Source organism: Oryzias latipes, chromosome 19 (assembly GCF_002234675.1).
Source record: "Oryzias latipes chromosome 19, ASM223467v1".
Taxonomy (NCBI): Eukaryota; Metazoa; Chordata; class Actinopteri; order Beloniformes; family Adrianichthyidae; genus Oryzias; species Oryzias latipes.
Window position 1 is genome coordinate 2,427,502 of NC_019877.2, and position 27,794 is coordinate 2,455,295.

Below are 27,794 nucleotides of genomic sequence, written 5' to 3' on the forward strand. Positions count from 1 at the left end.
GCTGCGGTACCAATGCTTAACCCCCTAAGCAAAATAAAAAATAACACAATGGTCAGAACAATAAATAGAGATAAATAGTGCCAACAGAGGATAAAGAAGGTGCAGGTAATAAGTAGAGTAGAATGTATTTATTTCTAGAGCACTTTTCACAGAAAGAATCACAAGGTGCATCTCAAGAAGACAGCATAATAATCAGACCAGAAACAGGTCGTCATTCCCAGTATTAACAAGGCCTGCGAAATGTTTAAAAAAAAGAAATTGTAAAAATGGAAAACAGTAAGTAAATACACGAAGAAATATATGGGTACTAATGAAGGAAAGCTAAATATAACAATTTTTTAGAAGCAATATGCATTTAGGGCCCCTGTATCACGTGGCAAACTCAGACCCGGGGGCCAAATTCGGCCCACAGTGTAATTATAATTGGAGATCATATCCAATGTGCATTAGAATTGGCCCACTGTATTTGAGTTTGACACCCCCCTGCTCTATATTGTCTGTTTTTGATCGTTTCAGATTACTTTGTGTAAATTAAATAGTAAGGGGGCAACCTATTTCTCTTGTAAATATGCCAAATCCTTGATTCGCTTTATTGCATGGTTCACCAGAATGGACTTTTTAAAAATATAGGAGAGTTGTGATCATAAACAGTTAATGTTCGAAAGCACAGGGTTAACGTGGAGCTGTGGCTCCCTGCTGACCCCTAGCGGCAGCGGTCGGCAGTGCAGCTCGTAAGCGTCGCTTCGCGTGAGCTGCGGGATCCATATGCTCATCAAAGCCAGGCTTAGCAGAGCTATGGGAACTTCACCAAACCTGCTGCTCGGAGTCTGAACCCCACCAGCAACAGATTGCCTTTAAACCAAACTTAAATAAAAAAGACCCAGACAGCTCGGCCGGAAAAAGCGTCGTCAACTCTGGAAGCAGCAGCAGCCATGGACTCGAGAGACACAGCCCCGGATTCATGGGAGCTGGAGGAGGATGGCGAGGCCCCGGCTCCCGCGGCGGAGCTCCAGACTGCCTTCGCCGGCCTCAACATCAACGCCAAGCCGTTCGTCCCTAACGTCAACGCCCCGGAGTTTGTACCGAGCTTCCTTCAAGCCAGCGCCGCGGAAATGCCGGCCTCTGACGGTGAGTTCGTCCCAGGCGGCGGCATGGAAGTTAGCCGAACTAGCTAGCATGCTGCTAGCTAGCTAAGTTAGCTTTGAAAGTCGTCCAACCTCAGTTATCGCGCCTCTTAACTCACTAACAAGTCAGCCTACGTGTTAGTCGCGCCTGCTAACTGTGTCATAGCCTATCTGGATCACAGAGACGTTCATAACGAAACCGTGTCACCCTTTAAACACGATTACGCGAAAAGTTTGACTGACTCTGTTCTCCCCCTTTAAGGTTCCCCCGACCCCGCTGCTAGCATGGAGGTGGCGGACGCAGCCGGTACGCACCCACGCCGAACCTCTGACACCGCACTTTCTCATTGCTGACTTATACCCGGCCCCTCCCGGCTCAGGTGGTCACCCCCCTCCACCCGGACACACCTGACACCTGGGGCACGCGCTGCCTGCTCCAGCCGAAGCAGCGCGTGCCCCGCGTTCCGGGCTCCGGCACGGTGTGAAGCCATGTGCACGGGCCTACGCAGAAAAATGATGCAACCTCCCTCGCCCCTGCCCAGAATAGACTTCCCACGGACACAGGCTGAGATTAGGGACACATGCAGGGAGGCCCCGGGCCGCTGTGGCCCCCAGAGCCGCGTGCAAACATCTGATTAGGAGGAGATGTTGACCTATCTGTGGTGTCACTCAGCCACTCTCCTGCTGCAGGAAAAGTTCATCTCCTCATAAGAGGAAGCAAATTAAAAGAGGAAATTAGGCCTTAAAAACGCTAAGACTTCAAAGAAAAGGGGAGGAAAATAAATCAGTTTCACTCCTCCCAGCCACACAATTGGAGTATAACCCCTTGTGCTATCGTGTGGGGTCCAGATGACCCGATCCTTACATTGACGTGTTCTCCCTACCATGACAAAGGTGGATAAATGTGGAAAGATTTCATGTAATCCATGGACACCATTGAAGATCACAAATCATTGAAGAAAAAAGGTTCGGAGCACTGGCTAGTGGGTCTAGATGACCCAACTCCCAATGTTAAAGTGCCTAGGATAGCACAAGGGTTACAGAAAGATTGTAAACTTTCCCCTCCAATCATCTTTTGATCTACTTTAACTATATTTGCCAATTTTTAGCCAAAATCATTAAACCGGTTTTGTTTTCTAGGATTTAGTTTCTGCAGAGTTGCAGGACTTTATTTGAAATGTCCCCTCAGATTGTGGGCGGGACCTTTGGTGTGGAGCAACCCCGCCCCTCCTTCCCATCATCAAGTTCACACGTCGCTATGTTCGGGCTTTACCTATAAAACGCGTAGCGTTGCCAGATAAATCGGGTTAAACCTCGACCAAACGGGGGACTCGGATTTTGTCGTAATCTATGGATGGCGTCCGCTTTTGTGTCACGGAAGTGCCACAAAATTGCCAACCGTGGAAATTGAAATCAATAATTGCGGTTTGTGTCACGACACCAAGTCTGTCCGATATCAGAATAGAGCCAGATTCAGCAGATTTGCACCACTTTGCTGTTTCACACCAAGCCGCTTTCAACTTCAGGTGACGGACATGCGCCAGTAAGCAGTAGCTAAAGAAGAAGAAGCCCCTCCCTGCTCGTCTAATGTGAAGTCCGTGGGTCAAACCGGCTGCTCGTTGCTGCTTCCTCTGTGTTGCTGTCAGTAGAAAATACTCGGAAACACACCTGCTATGCCCTCTAGTGCAGTGTTTTTCAACCAGTGTGCAGTGGGAAATTACTCTCATTCACTGATCTAAAAATATTTCCCATCTCCAGGATTTCAGCTCTGTGTTCATCCAAACAGATAAAACACTGAGTAGTTAGGAATATGAAAGATCATAAAATACTGTTTTCTTTGTGTTTATTTGATTCTATTAAATACATTTTGATAAGAATGACGGTACCGCCATTTAGCCGTAGCATCAGCTGTTTTCGGAAAAGTCCCGCCCCTTTAACTGTCTCCACCAATCATTCTTGGAGGCTTAATCATACGCCATCAGTCTGACCAATCAGAAGTGGTTAAATTCTTCACTTCCTTGTTCCGATTCTGCTCAAAAATAGCAGCTAAAGCTCGTCTTTAGCGGTGTAGCTTTCCACAGAATCCGTTATCGGACTGTGGAACAAGTGAACAAAACAATGAAGCTCAGAGATGCTAGTCTGTCTGCGTTCTGCGGCTGTTTGCACTACATCTCCCATGAGGCATTAGGTTAAAGTGACAGCGTCTCAGCGCACGATGAGTCGTCCTTGTTAAACATCTTGAAACCACAACGAACACACATCAAACAGTTTTTAAATATTCTAACTCAACTTTTATTACATCTTTTTTGCAAAAAATTGCAGCTCATGCTCTGAAAAATTGGGTAATTTTCATCAGAAAAATGCCACAAGAAGACAGTTTTCAGCACCAACTAAAGCCAGAACGTGGACTTATGACCCACGGAGAAGCTGCACTTCTCACATGTTTTTTATTGAAGTTCCGCCTCGTTTGCTGCACTTTTAGCCACAAAACAGACACGTCCCGGTGGGGTCTAAAGGTGTAAAAATGGTAGAAATCTTAGTGTCAGTCCAGTTTTTAACCTTCTGCTCGGTCTGATACGGTTCTGCGTCCCCAGAAGTCGATCTGCACAGCCTGATTATGAATAAAGATCGGTCAACGAGAAGAAAAAAATCTTTATGCGCTGTCACTGAGCTGGAAAATTTGGAACTGTGGGAATCCAGAGCTGATTCGATGTTTCTAGGGAGTTTTTTCTCCTGGTTGAGTTCCTATAGGAAATTCAAAACATTCTATATTATCCTTCATAGTCCTCTCTTAATAACCTTCTTTTTTTTTTTTGAGAAGGAGAAGCTAAAAAGGAAAAAGTGCAAGTCCAGCCCGGACTGACCGGATCTGTGCGTTTGTGTGGCTTCAGCCCCGGTGGAGAACGGAAACTCCGAGGCGGACATGACCACGGAGGAGGAGACGTGGGAGCAGAAGGAGGAGCCCGGGGGAGGCGAGGGCGGCGGAGGCCAGGAGGACCTGGGCACGGACAGGCCCTGCGGGGAGGGAGGCGCGGCGGGGAGAGAAGACGAGGAGATGATGATGATGGAGGAGGAAGAGGAGGAGATGCCCGTACCAAAGGTGGCGCCTCCGCCGCCCGACGCGCCCAAGAAGGAGCACGTGAACGTGGTCTTCATCGGTCATGTGGGTGCGTGTCGCCCGTCCTGGAGGTCTTTAGTCTGCAGAAAAACCCTGAAGTCATGGCTGTTCTCTGTGTTTATCAGATGCTGGAAAGTCGACCATTGGAGGACAAATCATGTGAGTAAAATGCTTTGATGTTTATGGTTTCATCATGACATCATCAGAGCTTTGAAGCAGGATGACGTCAGCAGGTCGTTGAAAACGTTCCTGTTGTTCTTATTCTGCTTTGTCAACCGTTGATCTACAGGATGAAGGTCACAATCTGCAGATTTTAGCGACAAACTGGAAAAGACGGAACTTTTGTTCATTTTTCTCAAACCTTTTTTTGTGACTCGCGCTGATTTTATTTTGAAAATCCAAGCTGTCAAATCTGAATCCGGTTCAGGTGAATGAAAAACCAGATTGTGGAGTTGAAACGCATTTAAAAACAGTTTGAATCCAAATGCTGAAAGAAATATTGAACATTTTGAAAAAACAAGATCAAATTTAAAGATATTTTTGTAAACTTGAAGAAAGACCATAAAACTAAATTTGTAACATTTAAATTAATGTCAATCTGAAACAGCTGCTGGTTTGTACTTTGAACTTTTATTTATTTGTCTCGCTCATTTCTCAATTTACACTTTTAATTGACTAATTTTCCGTTTTTGGGGTTGATCATTCTTTGCGTGGGGGCGTGGCTTTTAAACTCATGATTGACAGTGAGAGGCGGGGGTCTTGGTGACGTACCAACGTGATCGCTGCCGGGCTCCACATCGGGGGGGATGACACGGGTGACGCCAACAATAGACGCTGTTCTGGGGTGAAAATGATGTCACCGGAACTTAGCCAATGAGTTTAAAGCCCCGCCCCCATGAAAAACCAGGATCAACGCTGAAAAACAAAGAAATCAGCAGGAGTTGTTATAATAATAACAAACAATATTTTTCATTTGGTAATAGTTTATCCTTTTTTTAATTCAAGTTTTTAGTGTTTTTTAAAAAAAAAAGTTAAATAATTTAAATGTACAAGTTTTGACCCCAAAGTTTAGATTTGGAATTGATTTATGTCGAGTAGTCAAAACAGAAAAAAAAAATACTAGGGGGGTCATGTGGGGTATGTGTGAATGGAAGGGAGGGAGAGGGGGACATTGGTCTTAATTTTTTTTAGAAGCACATAAAAAGCGCCTTTTTTTTTAAATAAATGAATACTGATTTTAATTTGTTTGGAAGAAGAAAACTTAGGAGATGCACTTCTATACAAATACCATGGTCCGGGTGAATACTCGATTCTGATTGGCTGCTGGGTGTGCATTTAAAAAGTGATAACCGCACACCCGAAAAAGAAGTTCCGGTCGCCTATCTTACATCTTCTGTATCACTGCGCCGGCTTCTTCTTCTTGGGTTAATGGCCTTCGAAGTGTGCATCATAACTTTTTAACGCACTTCACAGACGTCAGGCTTCCACGCCGTACGTTAAAAAGTGATAATGCACACTTCGTCGGCCCTTGACCCGTACAAATACGACTGGATACACATGTAAAGGATGCCCTTCTAATTACTCTTAATTTTTAAATAGACATATTTGCACTTTATACTGTATTTTCCACTCCCTGTTATGTTACTGTTTATTATTTATTTCAGTTTTAAAACTGTCATTCACTTCAAGCTGATCCTGATTCGACCGCATACACGCCCGCTAAGCCGGCCGGTTGTCTTCCAAGGCCGGCATCATAGTTCTTGCTGCATAAAAACAAACGCCTGAACTCGAGGAGCAGAATCAACAAAGCGACCTTGAAGCTCCGATTTCTAAATGTCATCTCTTCAACTTACCGTGATTTTGCGGCAAAGTGGATCTTATCTGTAGGAAACCAAAACACAAATGTGGGGATCTGGGACTTCTTCCTGTTTTTCGGTTTTCCTTTTCTGATCCTCTCTAATCAGACCCGTGTCAGATGGAGCAGACGTGTTCCAAACTTTCTGTATGTGTCTGGAGGATGTTCTCCGGGTTTCGTCCTGAGGACGTTCGGTTTGACGTGTGACGTGGCTTTTTTTCCGTCTTCTTCCTGTCAGGTACCTAACTGGAATGGTGGACAAGCGGACTCTGGAAAAATACGAACGAGAAGCAAAAGAAAAGAACCGGGAGACTTGGTGAGGAAGAGGTTTCTCTCTGAGACGCCGTTTTGTCGGATGGCGTGAACGCTGCTGACCGAACGGCTCCTGCAGGTACCTGTCGTGGGCTCTGGACACCAACCAGGAGGAGCGGGACAAGGGGAAGACGGTGGAGGTCGGGAGAGCCTACTTTGAGACGGAGAAGAAGCACTTCACCATCCTGGATGCGCCCGGGCACAAGAGCTTCGTCCCCAACATGATCGGAGGGGCGTCTCAGGCCGACCTGGCGGTCTTGGTGAGGCCGCCGCGCTTTCTAACTCCGCCCAGCACCAGAACGTCTGCATGTTGGGTTCTGACCGCGTTCTCCCGCAGGTGATCTCGGCGAGGAAGGGGGAGTTTGAGACCGGATTTGAGAAGGGCGGCCAGACGCGAGAACACGCCATGCTGGCTAAAACCGCGGGAGTCAAACATCTCATTGTCCTCGTCAACAAGATGGACGACCCCACCGTCAACTGGAGCCTAGACAGGTGACGTTCTCTGTGGGCGTGTCCGAAAGCGAGGGCCGCGTCCGTCAACGGCCGCAGCCAGGCGGGATGTTAACAGCTGTGAATTTGGATGACTCTATCCTTTAGATGATTCCAGCCGTTACATCGATGAATGTCCCGTTGCCTAGCAACCGTGAGTCCCGAACAGAGAGGAGTAGTGAACCGGGCGTGGAGCTCACCATCTTCCTGGCTTATTCGATCCAACTTTTGATCTTGGAGGTGTAGATATAAAAAGCTATTATCTCCAACTCCCGCTTCACAGTCCGCCAGCGGGTTCGGCTGCAATGCATCTTGGGATATGGCCAGCATAGAAGGTTACACCAGACCAATAAAAGAAGGTTGTATTGCTTGGCCGCGTTTAAAGGAGTCGTTGAATTTTGACAGCACTTGTGGCGGCGCTGTGACGTGAGCGGCAGTCAAACGCTGCACAGGAAGAACGCCGCCCTGCAAAAACGATACGCTGCAAAAACTCTTATCTTAACGCCAAAAGAAGAAAAATTGTCTTGCAAGATATTCAATCTTGGTTAAAAAAAAATTATGTTGGTTTTTATTCTCAAAATAAAAGTCCTTATTAAGAACTGCTAGCAAATGTTTTTTTTGCCCTAAGGAAAATTGTAGGAAATATTTACTTATTTCTACAGGGACAGTTTTTGCTATGAATTTAGGAAATTCCCTCCATACTCCCCAACTACTAAAAAAAAACAAAATATTGTCTAGTCGAGTGCCCTGGATTTTTTAAAAGCCATTTGGACACCATGCTAGCTATTTTTTTAACTGTAAAAATGACATCACCAATTTCCCAAAGTAAAAACCCAATAAATAGGAACATTTTATGAAGACTTTTTATGAATCCACTGTGTTCTGATGATGAAAACTTGGATCGTTTATTAAAATATCCACTTGCGTGCTTTTTCCCCCTCCATTAATTGTTCAAATGCAATGCATTGTGGTCCACATTTGCCAAACGTGAGCATTAAGGCACGCTGGTTCTTCACAGAGACTTCTGGGAAATTTCTAGGGATCGTGGATTCGGGCAGCACTTAAAAGAGAAGCCGGCAGGTTTAGAACCTTGAAGTTCCAGAGCTCCTGCTGGCTGGACACTCCCATGATGCTTCACTGCGAAGGCGTTCAGACCGCCTGAACCGGCTCGTCTCGGTTCCCCCAAATACTTCAAGTTCCTGTTTCTCTGGTTTTCACAGGATGGGCCCACAGTGCTTCTGAATCTTAGGCTCCGCCCCCCTACTTTGCGTGTCGGTGGGGCGTGACCTCTCCTGCGGCCCCGGTAGATGTTGGTTTTTGACGTCTCCGTGTTTTTCCAGGTATGAGGAGTGCAAAGAGAAGCTGGTGCCATTTCTGAAGAAGGTGGGCTTCAACCCCAAGAAGGACATCCACTTTATGCCTTGCTCCGGCCTCACAGGTGCCAACCTCAAAGACCCCGTGCCTGAATGCCTCTGGTACACGTAAGTCGGCCTCCGTCGCCAACCGATAGAGCCGGACCTGCGGGTCAAAGGTGAAGCCCCGTTCCAATTTCTTCATCGTCTTCATCATTTAGAGTAAAACTCTGGTGTCTTTGTGACAGAGAGATCTGAAAAGAAAAGCTGCTCCTTATTGTCGCATCAATTTAGCTGTCATGTAAAATTGGGAATCAGATTTGATAGAAAACGCCGGAGGTGGAGCTGAAGTTTCACCTGAGCAGGACTGAGCGCGTGCAGGTCGGCCGGACTAACCCCGCCCCTTCCTCTCCAGGGGTTTGCCATTCATCCCCCACCTGGACAGTTTGCCAAACTACAACAGATCCAGCGACGGACCCGTCAGACTCCCCATCGTAGACAAATACAAGGTGAGCGGCAGGCGTGTCCCGAGGAGGGGGAGGAGCCTCTGATCTGTGGGCGGGAACGGGTTTCCATCAAACGCCTCGGCGGTCTGAGGTTTCAGTGTTTATCTTCTTCAATCTGGAGCGTTTGGACCGTAAGCTCAAGTTAAAGTTGGTGAAGCAACGTTTTGCTGGTTATTCTGTCAGGCTTCAGGTATTTCTGAACCCCCCCCCCCCATACTCAAAAACTCACCAAAATGTTCACGCGCTGGAAATTGAAAAAGCCCAAATTAAACTTTACTTCTGAAGCGCTTTTCCTACAAAAACATACCCACTAAAACAAAACAAAGAATACAAAAACAATAGGAAAACCTCCCCAGACCCACGCGCACCCTTGCACCCCCATAGATGACATCACAGAAGCAGAAACCACCAAAGATCTCAAAATCTCAAAAAAATGGTTCAAAGTCCACAAACAAAAACACGTGTCGGGGATAGCAAAGGAAGTTTATAGGCAAGGTGTCAAGTTTGGTGATTTTAAAAAAAAAAATTATATTTATTTTTGGACATTTTTCCACAATGTAGGAATGAAAACTTTTGTTGTTCACGGAATTTCACACACACACACACACACACACACACACACACACACACACACACACACACACACACACACACACACACACACACACACACACACACACACACACCCACCACCGGGTTAAATCAGGTTAATGTCTACAAATGTAATCTGTGTTGCTTGAACCTTTTTGTTTTTTACTGTTATATTGTAAAAAATAAATGCATAGATGAATATCTGGATCAAGCTATAAGAGCACATAAAAAATGTGGGCGTGGTTAACGAAAAACTACGGTTGCTAAGGAAGGCCAAAAATTTACTTTAGCGGATTCTTCTGAAAGTTACATCGACCTGTTCTTCACCTCCAGATGACCAAAAAATGAAATGGTTGCCATGGAAATAAAACCACGGAAAAGCTGCTTTTATTTATTTCAGGAATGAAAACTTCTGGGGTTTGTTTTGTTAAAACCTGAAATTGGACACAACTATTTAAATAAAGAAGTTTGAAGGACCTGTTTGAATAACGACAGTTCTCTGTCACCCCTCCCCCCAGGACATGGGCACGGTCATCCTGGGGAAGCTGGAGTCGGGCTCCATCAGTAAAGCCCAGCAGCTGGTCATGATGCCGAACAGGGTGAGCGTCCTCTGTGGGGGGAGCGCGTTCTCCGCCCCCGGAGAGCTTCCCGCTCAGCTTCTCCTCCGCCTTTGTTCTCGCAGCACACGGTGGAGGTGCTGAGCCTCCTCAGCGACGACGTGGAGACGGACGACGCCACTCCAGGAGAGAACCTGAAGCTGAGGCTGAAGGGCATCGAGGAGGAGGAGATCCTCCCCGGCTTCATCCTCTGCAGCCCCGACAACCTCTGCCACTCCGGCCGCACCTTCGATGCGCAGGTAAAGACACCTACAGCGACACCCATTGAAGGCCCAGGTCTCTAGATTCTTCCTCTGATAAACCGGAGACTGGTGACATCCTGTTGTAAGTCGGCATGGCAACACAAACCAGAGATGGAGTCCAGAGTCTGTCCAAGTGGGCGTTGTGGTTGTGCGTCAAACCGGTTTGATTTAAGGCCAAATCTTTATTTTAAGTCTGTGAAACAAAGACAACAGGGATGCAGAGCAGAGATTTCTGAAAGGTTCTGTTTGGAGCCGCAGGTGACTCTGCATCCTTCACCCCATCCACTAAGGATGGGCAATGTATCACTGCTGGTACCTGTATATGCCCCATATTTTTACAGAATTTGAGTTTATCGGTCTGATATTTAAAAAAAAAAAAAAATCTCCAGTTTTCCTTCGGACTGTTTTCAGAAACACTATTTTTTAAATGTAAACTTGTTCCTCATGTATTGGGAAGCTTCTGTTTACAGTCATAGTGAGTAATTGATAACGATACGCTAAAATCTCAAAGGGCTCGGTTCGGTACTGCTGTTGAACAAATCTGCCTGATGTCAACTGCTATTTTATGAACTATTTATTATTTATTGTGTGTGTTTTGCTGCCGGACACCTGAATTTCTCCCTTGGGAGATTCATAAAGTTTTTATCAATCCATTTTTTTCTATTTTCAGTATTTGTTTTGGTACAAAAAACTATGACAGAAAGAAATGACTTCCAAAATGCATTTCTTGCTTTTACATGACCGTAAATAAAATTGACCGATGTAGGTGATCTGCTTAATAAAATAAGAAACAACTATTAGCTGCCAGGAACCAAAAAGATTCTTAACACTGGCCTTTTTTTTTCTTGTAAACCCGATTGTTCCAGTCGGTGATGCCATTTTAAGTTTAACAGATTAGATGTGTGACTGTGTTACGCTATCTTTGTGTAACAATGTCAACACACAGCATTCCACTTATCCAACTGTCTTCTTCCTTCATGGATGCTGACAAGAAAGTCAAATTGTCCCCCCCACACAGGAGAGCGTAAGGAGATGGGGGGTCCTCAAATCTGGCCTGGCATCTGCATTAGCCCAATGTTGACATGCTAACTGTCCGTCACATAGTAGCGCCTCGGAGGAAACTCACGGCTAACATTACTTCCGCCTCGGCGCAAAGTTAATACTGTGGCAACCTGGGGGTTAGCCCCGCCTACAGCCACTAAGACTCATGGGAAGTGTGAAATCTTGAATCCTTCAGCATCACTGAGAGAGCTATGAAGAGCAGTGACGTTCATGTTGTTACGCTGTTTGTGTGTTCATAATAAATGAGTTAAAGTGCCAGAAAGGAGATGGAGGAATCTGTTTCTCTGTCTACTCTCTCTCTGAGACTGTTTCAATTCAACTTTATTTGTACAGACTTAATTCCCAACAACAGTCTTCTCTCTATGGGCTTCATATCGGTAATTGAAAAGGTTAAACATAAAATCAAAAGGATCATGAATACATAGAATTCAGTAGTAACTAAACAGACTAAACTAAACTAGACATCCCTGCCCTTAGACCCCCGCTTCGCGGTAAGGAAAAACTCCTAAAAAAAAAAAACACGCCCACTTGTTTAGCCGCATACGACGTTGAACACTTTAAACTGCTTTTTATTTGAGCAAACGTCTGGATTGAACTCCTGTCCTTTCAGATTGTCATCATCGAGCACAAGTCCATCATTTGTCCCGGGTACAACGCGGTCCTTCACATCCACACCTGCATCGAAGAAGTTCAGATCACAGTGAGTGACGCTCTCTCTGAAGTCGTCATGGCAACTGCATCCTTCCACCTGGATGGGTGCGTGGCCTCCTCCCATGAGACGGTTGTTGAGCAGAGGCTGTTTAATTTTGTCCGCAGGCCTTAATCTGTCTGGTTGACAAAAAGACGGGAGACAAGAGCAAAACGCGACCTCGCTTCGTCAAGCAGGACCAGGTGTGCATCGCCAGGCTGCGGGCGGCGGGAGTCATCTGCTTAGAGACTTTCAAAGACTTCCCTCAGATGGGGAGATTCACGCTGCGAGACGAAGGTGGGAGGGGGTCTTCGAACCCTCAAACTCCTGTTTTTTTTTCTTTTTTTTTTGCCGCTTCCGCTCATCCTGCTTTTCTGCTTCCACCACCAGGCAAGACCATCGCCATCGGCAAAGTGCTGAAGCTGGTGCCGGAAAAGGACTAAAAGCAGGCGCGGCAGCATGCATGGAGTTCTTCCACTCGTTTATCAGAGGAGAAACGCTGCCAGAGCCGACCCAATCAGCTGCTCTCTCTTTACACACGACTCTGCCGAAGAGGAGAACAACAGGAAGGAGCCGAGACGGGGGACAACGTCACATCCACCGAAAAACATCGAGACTGAATCAGTTTTTATGATGAACAATGTGAAACGAGAGACCAAGCCCAGAGTGTCAGCTTTCTCATATTGAGAGCTCAGCGATGCCACTAATGTAGCTCCACGCGCCCCCTCTGTACCCCAGGCTCTGCTGTGCTGTTGGCTGGCGATGCTCTGTGTTTGTTTGTTTTTTTAGGACGGAGACGCAGCGCTAAAGGAGACGCAAATTCTAACCATTCAAAGTTCACCTCCCTTTGTGACAGAGGAGTCGGGGCTCCGAGCGATTCGGTTTTTAAGGTTTGCTGTATCGGGATTTTTAGTTTTGACTTTGGTCTCTCCTCCACCTGAGAAAGGCATCATTGGACTGACCATACATTCAGTGTGACTCTGATGATCCAAGGAGAAACTCACACAGGCAGACACATCGCTGTTACATAATCCAAACGGAAAATAAAAGATCATGACCCAAGCTTGTTTGTTGTTTGTTTGTTTTATTCATTACCTCCCATTATTTACCATATAATGTACTGTATCTTTTACATATTCGGAAATATTCTGCACAATAAAATTAAAACTTACTGTTTCCTAAAACATATACATTTTTTAAATAAATGTTTTAAAAACTTTTTTAATAATGTTGAAATAAATTATAAACGTTTGTAATTCATGTATATATAAGAAACCAATTTTCAATAGTATATCTATTTGAAACAATTTACCTCCAAATAGTCATTTTTGTCACTTTTCTACTTTTCACTTATAAATAAAGTTTCATGGCTCTTCCTGTGACGTAAACCTTTTTCCGGCACTGTGCGCCTGCGCAGCGGAAGCACGTGTAGCCGACAGCATGGCGGATGAAGTTGTGTTGGACCGATCGCAGGTAAAAACTTTTATTTTCATGCCGATTTGTATTCACGCTATATCGAAGGAAAAATAAAACGTTTTACTTAAAAACGAACTCGGTTTTGATCAACACGTAAACGTTTTATGTCACTGACTGGCTAGCTACTTTAGCTAGCTAAATTAGCATCGATACAGGAACGTATTTGGGGTTAGATTTAAGGGTATTTTTGTTGTGTTTAATGGAAGTTTATGTTCCTTGTAGGTGAAAAAAGCCGTTCAGGCCCTGCAGGCCTTTCTAAAAACTCAACCCAGCACAAATTCCCTGCTGTTGGACGAAGCTCAAAAGATCAGCGTGCAGTTCACCCTTTGGAAAATTCCCAAACGCGCTCAAACGATCCGCATGTGAGTCTGGACGAGAAGGGGCTGTCCTTCTCCTCTGTGTGTGGTTCTCATACGAGTGTTTCCGCAGACCGTTGCCTCACGGCCAGCGGACCGACACGGACGAGGTTTGCCTTTTCACCAGAGATGAACCCAACATGACGTCAGAGCAGACCCAGAGGTTCTACAAGAAGCTGCTGGAGGAGAGAGGAGTCAAAGGCATATCAGAGGTGCTGAACTAAATCTCATCCAACCATTTATCCCGATCCTGATGCTGACCATTCCTGTTTGGGTTCACCTCCTCCTATTCCAGATTATTCCCTACAAGATGCTGAAAGCGGAATATAAACCGTATGAGGCCAAGCGGCGCCTCCTGGGGAACTTTGACGTGTTCCTCTCGGATGACCGGATCCGCCGCCTGCTGCCATCCCAGCTCGGGAAAGAGTTTTATAAGAGAAAGAGGTGAGAACGGGAGTTTGGCCTCCGACACATGAATGTACAAACAGAATCCTTTGATTTTTGTTGAATGGAACAGCGGCTCTAAAAATAACATCTTAAAATTGTAGTTTACTTTATTTGAAAAAGAAATCCACGTTGAGCTGTTTTATCATAAAGTCTTTAAACATTGTGGATTAAAAAATCATCTCGCGGATCTATTATTTATGATTTAGCCGAAATCCAAAAACCTATGTCGTTTTCCAGGACATAGTTTCTGCAGAGCGGCAGGAGTTTATCAGAAATTCCCCTTAGACTTCGTCTATAAACGTTGGGATTAGAACAGGGGGCCGGGGGCCATAAACTGTTTAATCTGACCCCCCCAAACTGGACTAAATCATTGATAACCCCTAATAATGTTTTATTTTCCCTGTAATTTGACACAGTTTTGAAATAAAAACGCCAAAATGTTCTGTTTTCATTTATATCAGTTAATATCTAACAGTTTTCAATCAAAATCAAAGCTCGTCTTCATCCAGATTCTATGTTATCTCTTTCTCTTATGAGGTGGATTACCAAAACACACCACATAAAATGTTGCCCCCCCAGGATTAGAAGCTTGTTTTGGGTGTACTTCTGGGTTCCTCTGCTCGCGTTTTGACCGTTTTCCCCCCGTCTCCTCCAGAGAGCCGCTCTGCGTGGACCTCCAGAGCAAACATCTGGCCAGAGACGTGCAGAGAGTCGTCCAGGGAACCCGGCTGAGCGTGACCAACAAAGGCTGCTGCTGGTGAGCCGCTCCGCTTCTCTGTCCTCGAAACCCGAAGAGGACCAGACGGGTTCTGGCTGCACCTCGGTACAACCCGGTCGACCCGGTTGGAGGCTGCGGAAACTCGCCCTAAATCCAGTCGGGCCACCTCTTCCCGTGGAGACCGTCGCTATAACTCTGAAACAGCGATGAGGGGGATCGACCCCCTCAGCTCTGAACCCTCGCCTGTGGTTGATTGTGTTGCAGTTTAGCGCACGTGGGGCATTCCAGCATGAGCGCGGAGGAGGTGACGGAGAACGTCCAGGCCGTCTTCCAAACGGTCCTGTCCAAGATCCGGATGGTGAGTCCAAAGAAGCGGACTTTCTGCTCGTCTGTTTGAGTTCATCGGCGCAGAAGCCTTCGTCCGTTCTAACAAAAACAAAACCACACTCACCCTGAAATGCTTTGTCCCGTCAATGGCTCACCCATGAGGCTGCTGGGAAATGAAACGCTTCGAACTCAATAAAATCTAAAGTAAAAAAAGAAGTCCTCCGAGAGTCCTGGGCCGATGACATCACGGCGAGAGAAAGCGACAAATAATGAAGGACGCCAAAATATCTTAAAGGAAAAATTCTAAATCCAAAAGAGGTTTTTCAAAATGAAAGAATTTTCAAATACACGCCACCAACCTAAGTCTACAACCAAAAACCAAACTTTTTATTGACCTTTGACCTCAGGAGGAAGAACGCCGTTGGTGTGGCGAGCTCTCGGATATGGCACTCTCTGTTGCACATTCACCGGAATATTGTAAAAAAAAAAAAATTGAGAACATGGATTGTTGGATCTAAGAAATGTCAGAAATGTGGGCTTGGTTCGCCGAAAACTACGGTTCCCAAGGAAATACGAAAGTTTAACTTTTACAGATTCTTCTGAAAATGACTTCGACCTGTTCGTTACCTTGGGTTGAGCGAAAATTCAAATGGTTGCTATGGAGATAAAACCAACAGAAAGGTGCCATTTGTCATGTGCAGCTTTAACCAGTGCAGCTCGGCCAGTGGGTGAGGGTGGGTAGCGTCTGCAGGCCGTACAACGCCAATCTTTTTCTTGGGAGTTTGTGTCTTTGATCGTCTATCGGTTATGAAATGTTTTTGGTTTTTATTTTATTTATTTATTTTTTTACAATATAATGAAGATAATTTATAGGGCCTCGCGATTGAGTGATCAATACAATCAATGGGGATGACGATATAGTTTGACATACATGATCCCATAGAAAAACAACCAAAGACGTCATTTCCACGTCACTCCCAACAGTTTCATTTATATGACTCAACGTAACTTAAATTACGCTCCAAATGACCCTCGTCTACATAAAAGCGCTCCCTCTGATTGGTCAGTGATGTAAAGGAGTCCATCTGTTTGGTTAAATACTGTCATAACGTTGCTTTAGCACATTCAAAGTAACCATTTATTGCGTTTTTCTACCCGATAACGACATGTTTGGGATTTATCTTGCAGGTGTAATTATTTAGAACCCTTGTGTGGGGTCCAGATGACCCCACTCCCAACTTTGGGAGTGGGGTCATCTGGACCCCACAAGATGGCACAAGGGTTAAGGCAATGAAATTTCTGTTTGTTTTTTTTAACTAAAACAAATGTCTATCGCTCACAGAAAGGACCTGTGATCAAAGCGGTGCACGTAAAGAGTTTGACGTCCGTCGCTCTGCCCGTCTACTGCTCGGACCTGAACCACCTCGCCGTCCTGGACGCTCTCCAGAGCCAGGTGAGATCCGGACAAACGGAGAAGACGTGCGTCGTTCACGTGTAAAAACTCACCAAGTCCGTTGTTGACTTCTGAACTCCAGAAAGCTGCTGCCAAAAAGCAGACAAAGAAAAAACCGAGCAAAGGCAGAAAACAAGAAGACGGGACCGCAAAAAGGAAGGAAGAGGAGGAAGAAATCCCACAGCTGGTTCCCATAGAAACGCCCAGCAAAAAGCCCAAACTGGAGGTCGGTTCTGCTCGCGATGGAAAAGCTCCAACTCTTTGAAAAAACAAATACAGATTATTATTATTATTTTTTCTTTTTTATCTTAGAAGCCAATCAAGAAGAATCCGCCGCAAAAAGTGTCCAAACCGGCAGTGAAGAAAGCGGCCAAATCTCCCGGCAAACGGCCGAAGAGGCCGGGAAAGACGGCGCCCAGCGGGAAGAGAAAAGCGCATAAAGCAAAGTGATTCTCAGCGCGGACAGTCGACGCTTCACCAGTCCAGTTTGTTTGTAGAAAAGTTTGTTTTTCCTCCACAAAACCCATAAAGTCTGTTATCCGATCCGTGTCTCTGCATCTTTGCCTCTACTCTAATGTGAAACCGCTGACGCACAGCTGGGAATTGAACCCGTGAGGCGGAAGGAAAATGCAAAAGTTTCCTGAAAATAACTGAGGATTTTATTACTTTCTTTTCTTTTTTTTAAATTCTTTTTTCCAGCAAACAAAACAATACCAAAAAAAAAAAAACAGAACAAAACAAAATACTCTGCAGATTTTACAATTAAATGTTTAAGTAGAAGTTGATTTGTCTAAATACCATTGAAATAATCAATACATGCATTTTATTGTATTGATTGAAAGGATTTTATTTGTAAATATTTTTCTATTTCTTTGGAGGATTTGTGAGATTTTTACTAAAAGAATAAAAGGTTCTTATTGATCATTTTAAACTGAAAGAATCTGAAAAATGTTGCTTTTCTGAAATCTAAATTGAACTTTTTTGACTCGTTTCCGATCAGAACTAATTCATTTTTTTTAGATTTATTTGATCTAAAACGGGTGAATGGATCAATTTGCGTATCGATGGTATTGATACCAAAGTGAAGTATCAATACTAGCGTGAGGTGATCGATACTTTCCTCACAGTTTTTCTTTACTACGTACAGTAGCTAGCTTGAATTTACGGGTTGAGAGCGAAGTGTCTGTCTGCAGGGTCATGGAGGGATATTTATTCAAATTAATTTTATTTATATAGCACCTTTCATGACTGCAAAGACAGCTCAAGGTGCTGTACATAAAAACAAAATCAAATGCAATAAAATACAATAAGATACATTAAATTAACCCACACAATAAAATACACAAAGACAAACACCAGTGCGAAAATAAATAAATAAATAAAGATAAACCAGAGAAACCAGAAGGCACCGTCTGCCCTGTCCTACTATTGGCAGGGGTGTCAGTATAAAACCCAAACACCCCAGCCAAGGGTGAGAAAATACTCGTAAACAGTCTAATAAGATAAATATGTGTTAAAATATCATAAAAAGTATACAAGTAAAATTCTAGATTAAACAGATATGTATATGATAAAATGTCATAAAATACAAAAATAAAAATTCTAGATTGAGCAAATAAAATGATGTGATAAAACATCATAAAACATAAAAAGATTGAAGAATAAATATTTATGATAAAATATCATAAAATATAAAAGTTTAAAAAAAAAATATATATATATATATATATATACATATGCATATATAGATTAAACAAGTAAAATGTTAAAATTATGTAATATTTTTACATATGTATTATTTATGCCACCATGATGCACACAAAAACAAGTTAAATATTAAATATCTGCTTTCAAAAACATTTTCTTTTGCTTTCACTTTTTTTGTCTTTTAAATTTTTTAATTTTTGCTTTCAAAAACTTTTTTTTTCTTCCAAATTTGTGTTCTTTGCTCGCATATCACTCCATACAGGGTTGCCAGATTGAGGGGAAAAAACGCTTAATTTGAGTAAAAAAACCCGCCCGATTTGTGCGAAAAACCTTCCAATCTGGCAACCCTGTCACATATTCACTCGCCCCCTCTCACGCGGAGCTCTCTTAGCTCCTCCCCTTCCTGTTTCATCGACGAGCTTCAAAAAAAGAGCCACATATTTGCACTAATGGCGGGACTTGTTTTTCTGTTTATATTTGGCTGAATTTCATCCATTTCTCTTTCTTTTTATTCTAGTCTCTTCCACCATTTTTGCCGCTTAACTCCTACAATTTTTCCTCTATTTTAACCGTTCAACTATTCAAATGTTCAGCTCTTTCAGCTCTGACTTTTGTTTTGCTCCTTCAAATCCTTGAACTTTTCCAGATATTCCAGAATTTTTGCCTCCATTAAAATCCATGGGGAATCCTTGGTGCAGAAGCTCGCTGGTTCGATACCCGGCTCTGGCCTTTTTCACAAAAATATATTTTTTGTTATTGTGCTTTTTTTACTTTATTTATGGTCAACTTTGATCATTTCTTTATTTATTTTTTCGTTCAACAATATAGCATTCAACCCTGCATTTTCTTCTGGAAATGCAGCTTTTATTTAAGCCACTAAATGGTTTAACAAACCAAAGAGTGTTTAACTTTATTACAGTGTTGCTTTTGTTTATTTTTTTTTATTACTAGTGACTTTATTTTATTACTGCATCTAATTTAAAAATATGTGTTTGTGGTTCTGTTTTTTTTTTTTAATTTGCACTAAATAATATTAATTAATGTATTCTACATGTTCTATATTGGATGCATGTTCTGGTCAGACCAGACAGTCTTCTGTGGTCCAGTTTTGGTGAATTTCCTGTTCTTAGCTGACAGGAAGGGACCCGCTGTGGTCTTCTGCTGCTGTAGCCCGTCTGCCTCCAGGTTGGACGTGTTGTTCTTTCAGAGATGCTCTTCTGCAGACCTCGGTTGGAACCAGTGGTTCTTTGGGTTCCTGTTGCCTTTGTCTGACCGTTCTCTTCTGAACTTCAAGCACCTTTCTTTCTGTTCCTGATTCTCCGTTTGAACTGCATCAGGCCGTCTGGGTCACGCCTACCTGCATGGAGTTGCTGCCCTGTTGAAAGGAGCGTTAACCAGGCTTTGGACAGGTGCGCCTAACAAAGTGGCCGGTGAGTTTAAATGAAATTGAAATTAAAATTAAATTGAATGAAAGAAAAGCTTTTTTTTTCCTGTTCTTTTAATTATCTTCTGCTGATAAAGAACAAGGCAGATCAATCAATGAGTGGTTCTGTGAATCTATTGGGGCTCTCAGATGCGAGATGTTTGGCGTGTGGGGCGTGGAAACGGCGAGCTGGTCGATCTTCTGTCAGCCGGATCAGATGACAGGTCTGCAGGTCTTTGTGTTTGCGGGTTTGGACTCCAGTTTGCTCAGCTGCCTCCTGCACACAGACACGCGTTGATTCACCAGCGGGCCTCAGATTTCAGGAGCGTTTCGTGTCAGAGGAGGACACAAATGCGGTTGATTCTGCACACAGCGGGCCATTGAAATGTGGTTGCTTTGGGGGGGCGGAGTGTAACCTGATGATGGGAACAGCCGCCAATGACAACGCTGTCAACAGGTGGGTTGGAATTACACGGACAGGAGGAGACCTCCATCGTCCAGATGCTTCAGGAGCTGCCATGGAGGTCGCCGCGGAAACCTATCAGGAGGGTGCTGAAAGTCTGTGCCCCGACGCCCCCCCTGCTGGCGACCCCTGTTGGACCTACCTGCATAAGCCCATCACTGCCGTGGTGATGGGCTCCGTGATGGGTGCTGCAGGAGCGCTCCTGCTCCTCCTCCACGGCTCGGTGGACGCGCCCCGGTCAGTGGGCTCGGCCTGCCTGTCGGTGGGGCTCATGTTCGTGGCGGTGGGGCTGGTCTGGATCCCCGTGCTGAGGGAGAAGCAGCGGCGGAAACGCTTCATCCAGGAGGCGTGAGCCGGCGATGACGTAACCTCCAGTGCCGTGGGGACTTTGAGCTGCAGGAGGTCATTCGGCGACCGCCGCTGCAGGAGCGTCCTCCTTCCACGGGATCATGTCCACATCTGTCCACATGGAGCCGGTCTCGGAGAAGAGGCACGCAGGCGTGGGCCGCTGCAAGTGCTCCTTCTGGTTCGCGGTGGCCCACGACATACTGGGCGTCCTCATCATGATGGTGGGGGTCTTCGGAGGCCTGGTCATCCACGACCTCTTCATCTACGTGGGGGCCATCATCATCTTCCTCAGCCTGATCTGGTGGGTGTTCTGGTACTCTGGGAACATCGACGTCCCGCCGGAGGAGCTGCAGGACGACGTGGGCCTAGCGAAGCAGAGGAACCGGCGGATCAGCCGCGCCGTGAAGAAGGCGTCCACCAGGCTCTCCAGCGGCATCAGGAGCTCCTTCCGGAAGCACAACAGGCCGCTGAACGCGGAGGTGTCCCTCTCGGTGGTGTACGACAACACGGTGGCCTCCTCTTCCTCCTCCACAAAGGAATTCAGCAGAGAAGCTCTGTCAATATGAAACCTGAAAAAGACCGGAGAGGGACGATGGTAATGATTAGACAGCCTCAGATAAGATCACGCATGTGCGGCTGATAAAACACAAACTTTGCACATGTACCTGAGCTGCTGCTGCTGATGTCATCAACCCATTGTGACAGAGAAATGAGTTTTTCTTCTCTGTTTTTGTGAATATTTTTAGTTTCAACTTGGAATTTTTGTGTTATTTCTTTTTGTGGTAAAATGTTGGTAAAAAACCTCATTCCAGAGCTTTTCTGTTTAGTTTCAATTCACACGATTTGATAACATATTTTCTAGTTTAGTCACTTTACATTGACAAACAAGTCCCATTTTCTCTGGAATAAAAATGTTTTGTAAACTCTTAGTTGTGGGCGGGACTGTTACTGAGAGCTCTCTGTTTACACCAATGTGTCCAAATCCAGGCCTTGAGGGCCAGTGTCCTACACTTTTCCAACCAACCTGCCATTGAAGCTCCTTATTGGCTAAACACACCTGATCCAGGTAATCATAAGGATGAGTTTCTGGAAAAGTAGCAGGAAGCCTGGATCTAGGCACCCCTGGTTTACACATTCTCCTGCTAGCTTACAAACCTAATGGTAGCAGTGCAACAAAAATGGCAGCAGCAACAACAGATCTATCCAGTCGTACAGTTTGGATCCAGATTCCAGCTCAGATGAGGAAAACAAAGACGCTTGTGGATCTGTGTCTCTGCAGGTGGATGCAGCGGAGCAGGGATCTTGTGACCCACCTAGTAGATTTTTACATTTGAAAATATATTTTTAATCAAATGGCTTTTTTATTTCTTTCCACCAAGGTTTGATTTTGCAAGAAGTTGGAAGATTAGATGTTCAATCAACCACAGTTCTGTTGGTTCACAAAAGTATTTGAAGTTTTGTTTTTAAAAGAATGAGACCAACAATAGCAGAAAGACCTAATAAACTTTCTAAAGTGGCTGAGCTATGACATTGAATTTTATGAATATGTTGCTAAAAAAAGTGAAATAATTATTTAATTAAAAAAAGAAATATGACAATAATAATAAAAATATCAATGCTAGAACTGCGACTGCTACTAATAATCATAATTATAATCAATTATTTTTCAAAGAAAACTTTTCTTTTTGAGAAAATGCACAAAAAAAGTTTTAAGCATAAAATCTTTATATAAATTTCACAATTTTTTATTTATATTTTGTTCCCGAGTGGTTAAAAAATCAGGTTGTTTTATTAAACTCCATTTCCCAGCAGCCCTCGGGTGTCATATGACGGCAGTGTGTTTGGTCATGTGACCCCGTCGCTGCCTTTTCTGAGCGGCGCGTTTCCCGTTTTTGCAGCGTCACCGGCTTTAAGCCTCAGAACCGTCGCGTTTTCTGCCCTCGCGGCGGAACGTTCGTTCCCCGGTTGACGGTTTTCCCGCCGACTCCACCCCGGTCCGGCCGCCGCTCCCCGCTCCTGCGCGCCACGCGGGGGCCAGCCCCGCCGGCGGCTCCCCGGCAGGCCTCGCTGTGTTAACCGCCGGCTCAGCCAGCGTCCGCGCGCCCAGCTCGGTCACACACAGAGGCGCCCGCCCCCCGTTTACGGTTCGGAGCGGCGGGAGGCGATGCCCGGGAGCGCCGGGGGGGTGATGAGACGCGTGCACGCCGCTGGTGGGGACGTGATTCCGTCAGAATGAACGGTGAGTTTGTCCTTTCTGCTGCACAGGAAGTCGAAGCCTTTTAGGGTCTCCTTCTCCTTGTGGGTCTGATGGCAGAAAAACATTTGAACTCAATAAATAAAGAGCTGCTGCAATGGATGCATCTGCATTAAACACCTGAAACACCTGACATTCCTAAAGTGCAGCAGAAAGTAACCAACCAACCAACCCTGAAGGCTTTCTCCTCCATGAAGGAGAAGCCACAGAGGCGTGGAGTGCAGATGAGCCATTAACCCTGTTTCCGTTATGTGATGGATGGAGCGGGTGGATGTTTGGCGCTTTCTCCACCCTTTTCCTGCCTTCTCTCTCCTCTGCAGGCGATGCCAAGAGGCAGCACCTCCTGGAGAGGCTGCTGGACGCCGTCAAACAGGTGAGTTCCTCCCCCAGAGCAGGGACGCCGGCCTGACCTGCCAGCATGGCAAAAAGTCTAAAACCTTCCAACAACTTTAAGGGCTTTTCAAGGGAAAGGCGTGGGACTCCTGGGAATTGTAGTTTTAGTGCATTCCAATAAAAATGTGGCATTTTCTTTGAGGATGGAGGACATTTATAAAGAAAATTGATCTTAAAATGGCATTTTTTGAGTATTTCTGTGCTAAATCAGGAGCAAATGGAAAAAAAAAAGCCAGACAAACCACAATTGGTGCCCCCCCCGCTCTGCTTCATTCCGATGCATCCTCCTCGTATGAGATGGAATCTGACTCGGAACTGTAATACTGCTTGTTGCCGCGCTAACGCGAGGTTGGAGGTTTGAGGGGCTGTAAGCTAGCAGGAGAGAGTGCAAACAAAGGGCTGATGGGAAATGAGTGCAGGCTTACTCCGCCCCCACATTTCAGAGGGGAATTTCTAATGAACTTTGCAGAAAACGACACAGATTTCTTTTTTGACGTTTGGTTGCAAACGGCGTAAATGGATGAAAACTGGAGGGACTGTTTTCTCTGGCAGTCAGGAGGAGGCTGAGGCGCCGCTTGTGGGTTTTCGCTGCCTTGTTTTGCTTCCTTTTTGGTGCTGCAGGAAGTAAAACTGTTCTTTAAAGTTCTCTAAATCTGTGTTTGGTTTGTAACCATTTTTGAGCCAAAGGGAAACTTTTTTTCCTCGACATAAATCACACCAGCAACTGAAAATATATAAAAAAAAGACCAACTGTCTGTATTAACCGGTCCCTTCAGGTTTTTTTTTAATGATGCTGCGTACACACCGGGCATTAGATGGACATTCAAGAAGGCGCCAAACTAGCATCTGAAACGCGCTTTTCGCCGCCACACTTGCTACCTGAAAGCAGCGCACGTCTCTACAGTTGGTGCAGAATCCTGAAAAAGGTGCAAATTCGACTTTTTTTGTGTTTTTCATCGTGATACATTTTCAAACTTTGAAAAGGACGCTCTGATTGGTCAAAGCTTAAAGGTTTTTAGTTTCAAGGCGTGTTCAGTGTTTTTGTTTTTCTGTCCGTGGCGTCCTGAAACCTGCGTTTACGGAGGCTTCTCGTTGGAAGCGTGTTGCCCTCGCAGCGCAACAGTTGCGCCTCAAAAATCTTTAATTTTGCGTCTGTTTTTCGGAAATGTTGCGATGGTTTTCATTTATTTATTTCAGCTAAAGGCCTTGGGGTCAAATTTTAAAACCGTTTCCCTCCAGTTTATTATAATTTATGTATGACCTCACTAAAAACCAGAAGGAATTTCCTGTTTTAAGGAGGGATTTATGTGTAAAACATCTATTTTTTCATAGTTGTGCAACTGTAGATTTTGAAGATTTCTGTAATCACAGCAACTTGATGCCTTTTACACAAAAAACAACAACTTTATACTCATGTTTAAACGTTCAGTTATAGGATAAATGGAGAAAAAGAATGTGTGGAAAAAAAAAAGACTGATTTCAATTTATAAAAGTGTCTGTTTTTAACCTTAGTGCTGTCTTACATTTTGTAGTGCAGCAAGAGATGCTGTCACCTAAACCCCAATGAATCATGGAAGATGTAGTGACATGACGCTGATGCCGGACAGACTCGCGCCTCCAAGCGTTCTGTGATTTGATGCACTTTTTGTTTTCACGGTCGGACGCCAGATCGGCGAGGACGTTAGCCCCGTCTGATTGGCCTCCAAGAATGATTGGCGGAGACGGTTTAAAGGGGGGGGAACGTTTTCCCAAATGAGTCATTCTAATCAAAGTGAACCCAGAGCGGAGATCCTGGTGACGTAAATGTGGTTTGCTGACATTGACTCTAGTGTGAAGGAAAACCGGTTCTGAAGTCTGTTCGGCTACAGTCCAGCTGTGTTAGATCTGTGCATTAAAGACCCCACGGTTCTTTACGCTCCTCGTCTCCCCGCAGTGCCAAATCCGCTTCGGGGGGAGGAAGGAGATTGCAACGGACTCGGACAGCAGGTGAGGCGGCGTCCTTTAGGATGACTGGAGGAAGGTCATGTCCTGGAGGGGAAGAAGGCTCCCGTCGTCTCCGTGAGGGCGGAGCGCTTTTCAGTGCTGCTGTCGTCTCTGCAGGGTCATCTGTCTGTGCGCTCAGTTGGAGGCGGTGCTGCAGCACGGCCTGAGGAAGAGCCGTGGCCTGGCGCTGACCGCCGCCGCCCTCAAACAGGCCGCCGGCTTCAGCAGCAGAACAGACGGAGGTGCAGGTTTGTGATGCAAACATGTTCCAGCAGCTTTTTTCTGATGACGGAGGACAACATGAAGACTCGGACTGCATTTCTTTGTCTAAATCCGCTCAAACAGAGAGCTCTCAGCAATGAGGAGGGGAAGGGGGGGCCGGGGTTCTTCCCGCTCTGCCGAAACTATGTCCTAGAAAATAATCATAATTAAAAGACCTCTGAGGCTTTGACGATAAATCAGAAATAAAGTCTTCCAAATAAGAGAAGCCGTCTCCTTCAGAGGGGTTTGAGTCTGACTTTTTGAGGCACGATTACAAACATTTTAAGACTTTGAGTCAATTATTGGATAAACGAACTCTGGAAAAATAAAACTAATTGAAAAATTAAAAAAATAAAAATGTTTTTCTACTGTTACAAATGGAAATCTACCATTTGAAGTTGGTAGAATTTGTCTTTCTTTTTTTAAACAAGTGGTGACACATTGCCCTTTTAGGACAAAATTAATCTAAAATTAACTCAAAGGTTCATATGTTGCTGTAGTAATTCGACATTTTGCTTTCCAAAAGCTCCACAGATAGTTTTATATCTTTAAATTGGGTAAATCTATTAGGGATGACACATTTTCTCAGTTTAAAAGCAAACTATATTGTGAGAAATTATTGCATTTCTACTGCATATGTTTACATTGAAAACGTCAAACAATTATGCTTTATTTGAGTATTTATTGTTTTATTACATTACATTCATCTGTTTTAAGAGCGAAAACAGTCCAAATATTCTTATTTTTATACTTTAAACTTTTATGTAAAGTTTAAAACTGGATTAAAAAACAATATTTATATAAAAAGCACTTCAGAAATTTAGCCAAAAAAAAGAAGTTTTATGTTTGTTTTTTGGGTTGGAATTCATGAAACTATCAGAAAATCTCCACTTTAAACTACTAATGTGTAGTTTGTAGTTTTCTGATGTCCAGAAGCAGCCGTATAGACATCAGAGGTGTGGCAGTTGTTTGATTTAAGAGCAAAAAAAGTTTTTTTTATTTCAAACTTTATTTTTTCACATAAGTTTCTAAAGGTTATTTAGGTAAATGTTCTTAAAAAGTTAAGTTTTCGGTAAATACACACCTGTGTTACCGTGTTTGATGTGAGGTCAGGCTGCGGTTGTGGGAAACTTGAGCTTCCTGCCTTTCAAAATAAAGCAGGAAGGGCTGTTGGTGGAGGCTTTAAAGCTGAAAGAGCTTCTTCTTCTTCTTCTGTCCTCCCAGAGCTGACGTTCTGGTTCTACGTGAAGGAGCATCTGAACCGCCACGAGCTCCAGCGCTTCTACTCGCTGCGCCACATCTCCTCGGAGCTCGGGCGAGGTCGCGCCTGGCTGCGCTGCGCCCTCAACGAGCACTCGCTGGAGCGCTACCTCCACTCGCTGCTGGCCGACCGCCCGCGCCTGGGGTCAGTGCTGGTCCCCTCTGTGGGCGTGGCCTTTCACATTTTCTGCATTTTGACGGGAACTCTGTCCTGTGTGTAGAAGCTACTATGAAGACTGGGCTTTTGTCCTGGACGAGGAGCGGGCCAGCATGCTCCCCACCATGGCGGCAGGTGAGCGCGTGGATGTTTGGCGCAGGAAACCGTCCAGGCGGATGCCGCAGCCGCAGACGCGTGAAGCTCTCGGGTTTCTCCGATCAAGAGAAACCTGAAACTTTTGGATGTTTAGAGAACGTTCCAGACTCGGCCAGCAGCAGGCCCCTCCCACATCCTGAAGTCATCATAGAATAGATCAGTGGTTCCCAACCTCTTTCAGGGTCAAACACGCAGGTGAACATAAACTGTGGGCGTGGTTAACGAGAAAGCTCCGTTGCCAAGGATAATCCAAAAATGTACCTCTTCTCCAAATGACGTAGACCTGTTCGGGGGTCCCAGGCGACCAAAAAAGGAATTGGTTGCTATGGAGATAAAGCCAACAGAAAATCCGCCATTTAGCAGAGGCAGACGGGGACAGAATGCAGTAGTTTTTCAAAATAAAACTCAGATTTAGAATGAAAATGGAAAAAAAATGTAGGTTTTATTAATTATTCTTTTTTTCTGCAGCCCGGACCGGCGCCGGTCCATGGCCTGGGGTTCGGGGGGGCAGTTCTTCTGCAGTAACCTCATTAAAAACTGCATTTTTGCCCTGAAAACCTGCAGTTTTACGCCTCAGATCAACTCTGAGACGGACCGCATCAAGATCAACGACGTTTCGTGTAGTCCAGGTTTGACCTCGCAGAATATTGTGGGTT

The 27,794-nt window shown here is 44.8% G+C and overlaps 3 protein-coding genes and 1 long non-coding RNA gene across 5 annotated transcripts in view; 3 read left to right on the forward strand and 1 right to left on the reverse strand.

Annotated features, from left to right (window-relative positions):
* Nucleotides 1-706: 706 nt before the first annotated feature.
* gspt1 (G1 to S phase transition 1) lies at nt 707-13,018 on the forward strand. Of its 2 annotated transcripts, XM_004080123.4 has the most exons (14): nt 707-1,128; nt 1,387-1,431; nt 4,016-4,291; nt 4,368-4,401; nt 6,336-6,413; nt 6,489-6,669; nt 6,747-6,901; nt 8,239-8,379; nt 8,666-8,759; nt 9,866-9,946; nt 10,030-10,203; nt 11,879-11,968; nt 12,085-12,253; nt 12,347-13,018. In XM_004080123.4, the coding sequence occupies exons 1-14, from the start codon at nt 933-935 to the stop codon at nt 12,397-12,399; spliced, it is 1,767 nt and encodes a 588-aa protein (XP_004080171.1). In that variant the 5' UTR covers nt 707-932; the 3' UTR covers nt 12,400-13,018. The 2 variants fall into 2 exon arrangements, with proteins under 2 accessions (XP_004080171.1, XP_011486155.1); XM_011487853.3 differs by lacking the exon at nt 1,387-1,431.
* Nucleotides 13,019-13,327: 309 nt separating this feature from the next.
* rsl1d1 (ribosomal L1 domain containing 1) lies at nt 13,328-17,276 on the forward strand. Its single transcript, XM_004080124.3, has 9 exons — nt 13,328-13,429; nt 13,655-13,794; nt 13,862-14,000; nt 14,084-14,232; nt 14,891-14,992; nt 15,218-15,311; nt 16,623-16,733; nt 16,816-16,959; nt 17,046-17,276. Exons 1-9 carry the CDS (start codon nt 13,397-13,399, stop codon nt 17,181-17,183), a joined length of 1,050 nt encoding a protein of 349 aa, XP_004080172.1. The 5' UTR covers nt 13,328-13,396; the 3' UTR covers nt 17,184-17,276.
* Nucleotides 17,277-19,920: 2,644 nt separating this feature from the next.
* Nucleotides 19,921-21,201, reverse strand: LOC110014543. The gene is made up of 2 exons (XR_002289569.2): nt 20,469-21,201; nt 19,921-20,140 (listed from the first exon to the last, which is right to left on the reverse strand). It is a non-coding gene; the product is annotated as an uncharacterized LOC110014543 (long non-coding RNA).
* Nucleotides 21,202-22,420: 1,219 nt separating this feature from the next.
* Nucleotides 22,421-27,794, forward strand: part of snx29 (sorting nexin 29) — a 154,340-nt gene continuing 148,966 nt past the window's right edge. Inside the window, exons 1-6 of the mRNA XM_023949208.1 lie at nt 22,421-22,913; nt 23,249-23,301; nt 25,255-25,307; nt 25,422-25,552; nt 26,790-26,970; nt 27,047-27,117. Of these exons, the coding sequence (XP_023804976.1) occupies nt 22,907-22,913; nt 23,249-23,301; nt 25,255-25,307; nt 25,422-25,552; nt 26,790-26,970; nt 27,047-27,117 (496 nt within the window). The 5' untranslated portion in view covers nt 22,421-22,906. The remainder of the gene's footprint in view (nt 22,914-23,248; nt 23,302-25,254; nt 25,308-25,421; nt 25,553-26,789; nt 26,971-27,046; nt 27,118-27,794) is intronic.